This window comes from Sinocyclocheilus anshuiensis, unplaced genomic scaffold, assembly GCF_001515605.1.
Source record: "Sinocyclocheilus anshuiensis isolate Anshui unplaced genomic scaffold, SAMN03320099.WGS_v1.1 scaffold2285, whole genome shotgun sequence".
Classification (NCBI taxonomy): Eukaryota; Metazoa; Chordata; class Actinopteri; order Cypriniformes; family Cyprinidae; genus Sinocyclocheilus; species Sinocyclocheilus anshuiensis.
The window spans coordinates 83111-93313 of record NW_015552762.1 but is presented as its reverse complement, the minus strand read 5'-3'; the positions used below and the strand labels follow the sequence as shown (position 1 = coordinate 93313).

The window sequence follows — 10203 nt, the reverse complement described above, 5'->3', positions numbered from 1 at the left end:
GAGAAAAGTGTTTATTACGTTTGAAATATGGATATTTTTCTTACAAAAACGCATGGATTCACTACAGAAGGATTCACTACACCTAGGATGCTTCGAGGGTGAGTAAAACACAAGCCGATTTTTATTTTTGGGTGAACTAACCCTTTAAGACCTCCTGAAATCATAATTAAGACTTTTGTGTATCATTTAAGACTTTTTATGGCCTTAAATTTGATATAACTAAATTTAAGACTTTTAAAGGTCCCAGAAACCCTGATATTAGAAATGATTTCAGAAGGATCTTGTGACACATGAGACTGGAGTAATGATGCTGAAAATTCAGCTTTGCATCACAGGAATAAATTACATTTTAAAATTAGTTAAAAACAGTTATTTTAATTTGTAGCTAATATGTCCACAATATTTTTGTTCTTACTGTATTTTTAATCAAATGAATGCAGCCTTGGTGAGCATAAGAGACTTCTTTCAAAAACATAAAAATTTTAAAAAAAATACAGACCCCAAACTTTTGAATAATAGTGTATATAATGCAACTAAAAACTTTTTCAAATTTATGAGTGCACTATCATACAGATGGCCTTTGCTTTTAGATATGGATATGGACTAGCCTAAACCCACCATACATACAGTAGGATTTCATTGGGTTTTTAAACAACCACATAAAAGGGGCAGTATACAGTGATGTATCTCTTACCCTGCAAGTGATGCCCATGGCTTTTATCTTAGCAGATTCACTACCCAATTCACTTAGCTGCTGTTTCCCCAACAACAGCTCCTGAGGGATCTCATCGTCATCTGAGAACACACAAACACGTCATGATGACCTTAGTCAAAAACCGAAGAGTTTAGTTTGTAACACAGACCTGCATCTTAAAAGAATTCTGATTTGCAAAAAAGGCCTACTATTACCTTATTTGGTGATGCGGAGTTCAGAAATAACAATACAAACTTTCCATTACATAGTTTTTTTTTCACCCCAAAATAAGAATGAAGATTTTTCAAATTATAAATATGTATCAGCTTTAGTGCTCTTATCAAAATAACAAAAGCAGTCAAATGTCAAAAGTTTTAATGACAAAAAAGTATTCAAATTGTATAATTTAATTACAATCTGCAAGGGAGTGGAAAAAGTGGAAATCAGGATTAGGCATATAATAATGTCTTCAGAATCATATTCACCTTACAAATGGTTGTTGAAAGCAAAAATGTTCATCATATTTTGTGAGAAAGCCTGACATTTGAGTTTTGGGTTTCACTGTGCAAATATGATACAGGGTGGTAAAATCTATTGAGAGAGAGAGAGAGAGAGAGAGAGAGAGAGAGAGAGAGAGAGAGATTGTCCTACCCTGAGCATTAAAGTCCATATCCTCAAGATTCTCCAAGATGTTGTCAATACTCAATGAGAACCTCTTAAAAGTGGAAGAGTCCATCATTTCTGGGAAAAAAAATGGAGAAGTACAAAGATTTAAAGGGGTCATACGATGCGATTTCTATTTTTCCTATTCTTTAGTGTGTTATGTAGCTATATGTGCATGTATAAGATCTGCAGAGTTACAAAGCTCAAAGTCTCCCACAAAAGGATTTATTCTATCTAAAAGAGAAGGCTGATCCAGACCGGACTAAAACGCCTCAATCAAACACGCCCCCACATCTCTAAGTCACGATGTGGAAATATTTGCGTAATGCCGCCCAAATGTTCATGCAAAGAAAGAAGGCGTGGTTTCAGGAACCGCAGTAGTGTTGATGCACCCATGTCAGGGAGACACAGTGTGTTTCTGTGCGAAAGTAAAAGCACTTTATTTGGCCTTCCGAAAGTAGATGCAATGAGGAATCACTGGTTAAGATTTATTTACAACAGAACAGCACAACCCAGATGTTCGAATTTGTGCAACGCATTTTATGGATGACAGTTTTGTGAACCCAGGAGAGTAGCCTACATGGCTGTCTGTGCAAAGGCTATTTCTTCTGTTCCCCTTTCGGGCTTGAACTGATGGTAAAACTAAGGACATTATGTACTGCCTTTACATTTATGTTGAAAGCTGAAAGCTGATTATGGAAAGGGGCGTTACATTTCCCACGCGTGCTTGTGGTGTTCAGCCAATCACAATGCACTGGGTCAGCTGGCCAATCAGAGCAGACTGTGCTTGTCGGAAGGAGGGGCTTTGTAGAAAATGACGCGTTTGAGAGAGGCGGGGCATAGAGGAACTACAATAATGTACAGTATTTGAAAAATTATGTGTTTTTTGAACATTAAAGCATGTCAACATATTCTGTTACACCAAATACACAAAATAATGATCTTTAAAATAGCATCATATGACCCCTTTAATGAGCATCATTCTGACGGGGAAAATTGGGTGCAATGAGGAAGGTGAAAGGGTTTACCTTCAGGTGTTAACTTGGGCTCATACGCTTTCCTCTTCTTCTGTTTCTCCTTCGTCTTCAAACGTCTTGCAACTGAAATAATAAAAATCTCTTGCTCAACCACTCATAAACGGTTTAAGCACATTTCACAAAAATCTCAAATAATTTGATGACACTATAGCAACTCTAAGTTTTGGAGCAGAACTTTGACTTCATAATTAAATGCTCATAGGGATAGTTCACCCAGAAATGAAAATTATGTCATCATTACATCATTTACAGACCCTTTTGAATCTTTTAAATTTTCAATGGAGGGACAGAAAGTCTTATAGGTTTGCTATGACATGAGGGTGAGTAAATGACAGAATTTTTCATTTTTGAGTAAATAATCCATTTCATGGACACTGAATAGTTTGTAGCTAACCGTCACTAAGGCTGGGAGGAGGTGAATCTTGGTCAGATTCGTCGTATCGGCTGCCTGAGCCTCTACGTGCGTCGTAGCTTCCTCTTCGATGCTCTCCTGAACTCCTCCGATCGCGCTCCTCATACTCCCACGTTCTATCACGATCCTTCTTCTGACGTTTACGAGATGCTGGGACAGAAAACAGAGCCCATGTATGTATATACAGTTGTAAATAAAACAAGGATTGTTGAAATATGTTTCATAAGAACATGTTCTGCTTCAAAATTTCACATTTAATTCAATGTTACTTGCAGATTCTTTGTAATCACTTGTGAAATTAACTAGCAATTTACGAGTGAAACTTGTTTCAAAGTAAATCCTACACCATTTTTTTCAGTGCATGGGGGCTGCAGTTTGGTTGATTTTTTTCTTTTAAATGGGTGTGTTGTAGAATAGTGAAGGGAAATCAGTCAACAAGTGTCCAGCATGCACATGAACTCAGTACTGTTTAAAAAGCATCCCAGGATGCACCTTGTGAACTAAGACAATGTCCAGTTAGGTTGAGATTCATAATGAAAAACAGTAGTCATTACAGTGGTGCTACTCACAGTATTTCTCATCCTCTGAGCTGTCCTCCGCATATTTAGGCCTCTCATTGACAGTGCTGCGTTTGCGTTTGTTCATCTTCACCCGCTCACACAGAGGCATGGTGGATTCTATCTCTGCCAGCAACTCAGGAGGAAGATCCTTCAGCACTGACGGGTCTATTCCACCTGTGCACAGAGACTTACATTCAACTTGCACTGCTTACAGCACACACAGGGTTTGAATTCCTTTACTTTATATTATCAACTGTAATTGAGATTAACCAAACAACATCTCGCAATGATCTTCACAAGCTTAAATAATTTGACCACTCAAAAGTACCGATACTTTGGAATACAAGTAGAAGTTATTACCCAAAACCCAAATAAGAACCCAATTTAAGTAATGGCAACATGCAACATTTCATAATTTAATAGTTCAACAGAGTCAAACAGCGATGTCAAAAATCATATCCATGAAGAGCAGAAAGACTGTTTTTGTTAAGTTGGTCTGCGAATCTTGATGGCTTTATACTAAAAAATGGTGAATTACATTTAGGCTAGTTTTTCAAAGGGCCATAAGTTTGTTGTAGATGACAAAAGCCATATGCATGTGGGAATATTTTCCGTTTTTAATTTAGCTTGTATTGTTTGTTAGGTAATAAAATCATATTTTTTACATTTAATATTAAACCCAAATTTATATTTAACTACTCTTGCATTCTTTTAATCATTCAACATTTACTTAACTGATACTGCTGTCAGACACCTGAAAACAAACACTGTTTTTTTAGGAATAAATAAAAATAAATCTTAACCGAGAAATGTTGAATAATTGAGTATGTTCAAAAGCATGTTAGGTTTTACTGTGGAAAATTGGTCTGGCATTATAGTGTGATATTGTGACCATTGTTATTGTAAACAAACTTACAAATAAAAAATAAAATAAAAATGTACTTACATTAATTGAAAAATCTGAAATAAAATTCAAATACTGGATGAAAAACTTAAAACGTGCACAAAAAATAGAAATGATGCCTTGGCATCTAACTGAAATAAAACAAGTTAAAGGACTAAAATAGCTAACTGAAATAAAAAATAAAGCTACATAGAAATATTTACAAAAAAAACAAAAGCTACTTAAAAAATAAAAATAAAAAAAAAGACAAAAGCACAAACTTACTAAAACAAAACAAAAAAAATTCAAATGAAAAGCAGAATTATAAAAAGAAGCTTTTCCAAAATATGAATAAATACTGTAATAATATAAAAATAAAAATAAAATAACACTGATTATGACAATCATACCAACAAATGTTAAAAAACTAACAAAAAAACAAAACACACCAGCTGTTGTTTACTAATTATTTAATATTATTTTTATAAGAACGAAATAAATACAACCATTTATTTAACAGTACTATTATTACTGTTCTTCCTTTTCGTATTCTATAATTCTAACCCATCAAACAACAAATCTGGTGTCATAAATGAGACACAATTTCAAAACTTATGAGCGACATCATCTTATAAGAGCCATTTCAAAGCATTAAAAAAATAAAAATAAAACACCAAAGTGGTAACCGTTCAGCTCTTACCAGCTGGAAAACCCAAGAACCATTTAGCATAACTACCCTTTTACAAGCAGCCAAGTAATACATCTTCTTGCCTGGTTGTTCGTTCAATTCAAAAGCAAAAACCATCATGATGTACTCAGAGCGGGAAACCTTCATTCTAACTGGAAAGAGCAAAGATAAAAGGAGTTCCCCTACCTTTCCCAGATCTCCCAGAGGAGAGCCTGTTCTTGCCAGACTTGGAGTCGCGCGAGTCTCTCTCCCTCATAAGCCTCTGCACTTCATCGATGGAGAGTTTCTGCAGAACGACCACAGGCTTGACAGTCTTCTTCATGTCCATCTCAGGTTCCAGTCTCTCCAGCCGCACACATGGCTGCTTCCAGCCTTCTGGAATATCTCCTCCTCCGAGATCTTTCCTGATTTTGGGAATGGTGAAGTTTTTAAGCACTCCCGAACTGGTGTTTTCACCCAGCATGTACGGAAGAAGCTCAACTGGTTTACTCCCCGACTGAGCCGCACGCTGTGTGCCAGCATCACCATGCCGAACCTCTGGTCTGTGCTTCTGCCGCGGGGTATCGGGCTGATGCTGGTGTTCTGGAGCGTGGTCATGCTTGTGTTTGAGGGCCTTCGGGGTGACGCCCTCCTGTGGCTCCTGAGGCCAGCGCTGAGCCTCGCTGGCTGGGATGGGCATGCCCATGCAGGCGTCCTCCGCTCTGCCCGCTTGCTCCAAGCTCACTTGCAGGCCTGGGCGGCTGGCGCTGGTGCCTGCGGCGCTGGCCTCCTGAGGGGCGAGCCTGTGCCCTGCGTTAGCCCCTCCTCCTCCACCTGGAGCCCCAGATCCTGAACCGGCTGTGCCAGCTGCGCCAGGCTCCTGAGGGTGAGAGTCCTGTTTGCGCTTCTTCAAAGGCTTATCTACAATGAGAAAGAGATCAGATTCATAATTTTTATTATGAAAATTGAGGGAGGGTTCTTATTTATGAAAATAATGTCAAAACATGAGTCATAAAGGCATAACAGGCTTCATTTTCTTTTCGAAAAAAGCACAATTTCTTATTTTTTTCTTTTGATTATGCACTGAAATATGATTCAGATATTTTTGCAGTTACACTACCGTTCAAAAGTTTTTTGGTTTTTTTAAGAAATTAAAACTTTTATTCAGCAGGAATGCATTAAGTTGACCAAAAGTGACAGTAAAAACGTTTTTGTAACTATTGTTACCAAAAATATTATTTCAAATGAATGCTGTTCTTATGAACTTTCAACTGATAAAATCTTGAAGAACAATTACCATGGTTTCCAACATGGCTAATAATAAGAATTGTTTCTTGAGCAGCAAATCAGCATATTAGAATGATTTCTGAAGGATCATGTGACACTAAAAACTGGAGTAATGATGCTTAAAATTAAGCTTGCCATCACAGGAATAAATCACATTTTTAACAAAAGTTTTTTCTTAAAATGTAATAATACTTCAATATATTGCTGTTTTTACTGTATTTATTAACAAAAAATGCAGCCTTGTTGAGCGTAAGAGACTTTGAACGAGTGTATAGCTTAACTGTTTAAACTGTGTTCAGCCTGAATATGTCTTGGAAAGGGGATTTTAGGGATGATTGATATATCAATAACTATACTCCATAACATAAAAGTAATTATCTGTATGTATCATGTATCTATGCTATATTTATCAGTCAAGTTTCTATAACAGTGCACCTATCAGTTTTGGAGACAATGTATTTACTGACATCCTGCATCATACCTTTATCCTGCACCTCTTTAGCACCACGCTCCGTTTCCATGGCCGCTTCACTTTCCATCCTTTCTATTGCGGCAAGAGCCTCTACAAGTTCTCCTTCTGGGTCCGAACCGGGGTACATTCCCCCAAGCTCCACCTCTGCTGGCCTGGCCCGTGACTGCCTCAGGATCAGCTTAGTGGGGTCTTTTGTCGGCGAGCCCACAATATCATACACCGCAGCCTTATCGGCCGAGTCCCGCTCTCCCTCGTTGGGCTTCAGACCACGCTGCTTGTCCGGGGAGTCCAGATGCAATTCTTGAGCCCCATCGCAAGGTGGAGTGTAAGGTGGAGATGACTGCAGTATGTGAGACGTGAAACCCGCCCTCATCTGATCCTAATGGTTTTCAGAGAAATACACAATCAGAGCAGCTTCTTAAAGAGTTACTGTTATATAAAGAAAAGTGGTCAACCAATTTTGATTAATTTTTTTTTATATTGATTTTTTTTGGCAACTATTTTTTTTATGGCTGATGACGAAATCTTAGAGAACAGGGTGGCCAATAGCCAATAAACGTGTAAAATGTACTAAAAATAAATAAATAAATGCATAAATAAGGTTAAAATAAATTTCAAATACAGTAAAAAGTATAGTAAAAATGTGCATAGCAATTGCTGATAATATTTATTACATAATATTTACTAAATTAAAATTCATTTGAAAATGAATATGAAAAAATATTCTGAACTTGAAAACAAAATTGTAAATTAAACCGATTAATTTAGATGGCAACTTTGTGATTCTGTAATCTTATTATAGAATAACAAAATTATAACCAAAAGTGCACTCATTACAATCTGGTAAGTCTGAGTGCACAGGAAATCAAATTGTTGATATAAAGCATATATACATATACACACATATATGCACACACATATATACACACACACACACACACACACACATATATATATATATATATATATATATATATTACAGTAAAAATACCTACATAACTGCTAAAATTATATTTATTTTACATAATATTTACTAAATTACTAAACTAAATTACTAAATATTTACTAAATTAAAAATAATTTGAAAATGAATATGAAATATTCAAAATAATTTAAACTTTATTTAAAAAATCTGCAAAATAAACAGATTAATTTAGATGGCAACTTCTTGGTTCTAACGGTATTTTTACAATGAATTTGTTACAAATTTGAATAAACAGGAAGTAAACATTGTAACCACAGTGCACTTAGTACAATCTTGTAAGTCTATGCGCACTGGGAATTACATTTTTGTCAAATAAAGACAAGGTAGTGCTAATTTTACATACAGCACACAGTAAACATGACTTTAATTCAATTATAGAAATGCATACTTGTTGAATGCTGATGGTAGATGAGAAAGTATTGTAGCATTTGCCTATTACTAATAACACAATTAAATGCTTTATGTTTTTGTATACCATTTGCTTTCTTTGTTTAACAGAATGGGAGCTCCATGCACACAGGCGCTGGCGTTATCAGCGCTGTCAAAATAAAAGTCCTGCTTCTAACACATCAGCCAAACAGAAAAACTGGCGATATGATGCTTGACTATTAATGCAGAACAGACTTTTAAATACCTTATTCTCGTGAACATTTCTCATGCCTCCTGGAATCATCGGGCTTGCTACTGAACCTGGGAAAAACAGAATGAAGTCCAAATGAGCCTGAGAACTGAGAAAGGTCTCGATCAATGGAAGAGCTTCTGTACAGATCTGCCTATGTTTGCATCTTTGTGCAGACCTTGCTGTAGGTGCTGGTGTTGACTGTAGGCTGGAGGGTGTGGATACTGTCTGTAGCTGGTAGCAGGGCTCTGAGGGGCATAAGGGCTGGGCACTGGGCTGCTCTGCTGAGGCAAAAACCGTCCACCAGAACCAGACTGTCCCGGCACAAAACGCCTATCATAAGGAAGGGACATGGTCAACAGAGTTTTTACTAAATCTACTTGCCAACACTGATTCATAAAAAAAAAATGAACATCAAGCTATTTATATTTGAAACATTTTATTTTAGGAATAAACCATTTTTTAAAATATATTCAAATAGAAAAGTTATTTTAAATTGCACTGTGTTTTAGATCAAATAAAAGCAGCCTTCATGAGAATAAAATACTTTTTTCAAAAATGTCAATGATAATGTATAGTTAATCAGTTTGTTTAGCCCTCATATAAAATGTCACACAAAGGGGATATTTATCAGCATATATTTCAGTCATCAAATTATTTCTTAAAAGAAAATATTCTTCATCACAAGAAAGAAAATGAAAGTGTAGCCAAAAATATATAATTATAAAACTGTTTGATGTTAACGTAGATCTGTACGATTTTCTTATAAAAATTACGATTGAGAATTAAAATCCCATTTAGTCAAAAAATCGATAAACACTTAATAAAAATTAAAACAAGAAATATTACTATTGTAATTTTTTTTTTATTCAAACTTTAAACAATCAAGCTTTATTTTATCTGAAAACCACAGAGGGCCCTTAAAGCTTCTCTTTTGTTGACAACAGCTGGTTTATAAGTGGTCCTCATTGCATGTCCGGGAAGATGGCTGGCGCAAAACCCAAACTCAGAGCACATGTGTAGAGTAGTATTTACTGTGAACTGAAAACACCAGATCATGAGCTGCCTGCGTGTAAAAAACACAGTGCCGTGCTTCACTCAGAAACATGCAGCACATTTAATTCAGCCTTTGCGATTTGATATTCACACTACGCAATAACAAAATCTCAGGTTTTTGATTAATCATGACTTTTATATTTGTTTTCTCCTTAGCACAGTATTAATGGTTAACAGTAGGGATGTCAACGATTAATCGATGATCGATTAATTGTCGATAAGAGATGCAATCGATTAAAGCTATCATGGTCGATTAAGTAGTTTAATTTTGGGCTGCGTGCGGCTCACGCACAAAACACGTGCGAGCGGCTGTGAGTGAGTGTGAGTGTAAATGCATCATCATTCACTCATTATTACAAATTAAGCTTTTAATGCGATTTAAACTTTAAAAGTACATTAAAATAGAAACAACACAAAGTTCTTCAACATGGAATGCAATAGAAATGTCTAATGTAGAATAGTCATTTCCCCAGATAATTGTTTCATATTTGAAACAATTAGGTGAAGGTTGCAGGGCTGCGGGACACTGCGGGGGAAGGATACATTCCCACAACTTGTTAATTCGTTCCTACGACTTATTAATTTGTGGCCACTGTCCATGTTTCATTAATTTTGTTCCTTAAATAACCCATGATTTAACTAAAACGAGGGAACAAATTAATACATCGAACTAATTTTTAATTCATGGCCATGAAATCTTTAGCACTGTAAATGCCGGTTTATTCAAAACAAATAGGCCTTTGAACGCAAAAATTTTAAATCTGACATTTTCCGGAACAGGATCCAGCAGGATCAAATTAAGTACTGGTCTTAATACTCACATGATAATGTTTCATGTTAGCAACAGTGTTTTGCTGCAGCAGCAAAA

The 10203-nt window shown here is 36.1% G+C and overlaps 1 protein-coding gene across 1 annotated transcript in view; it reads right to left on the bottom strand.

Annotated features, from left to right (window-relative positions):
• Positions 1-10203, bottom strand: part of LOC107667879 (nipped-B-like protein A) — a 54652-nt gene that overhangs the window by 28496 nt on the left and 15953 nt on the right. Inside the window, exons 6-14 of the mRNA XM_016459611.1 lie at positions 8458-8612; positions 8295-8350; positions 6685-7054; positions 5124-5837; positions 3376-3540; positions 2789-2956; positions 2386-2457; positions 1346-1435; positions 695-795 (exon numbers count right to left, since the gene is read on the bottom strand). Coding sequence (XP_016315097.1) covers positions 695-795; positions 1346-1435; positions 2386-2457; positions 2789-2956; positions 3376-3540; positions 5124-5837; positions 6685-7054; positions 8295-8350; positions 8458-8612 — 1891 coding nt within the window. The remainder of the gene's footprint in view (positions 1-694; positions 796-1345; positions 1436-2385; positions 2458-2788; positions 2957-3375; positions 3541-5123; positions 5838-6684; positions 7055-8294; positions 8351-8457; positions 8613-10203) is intronic.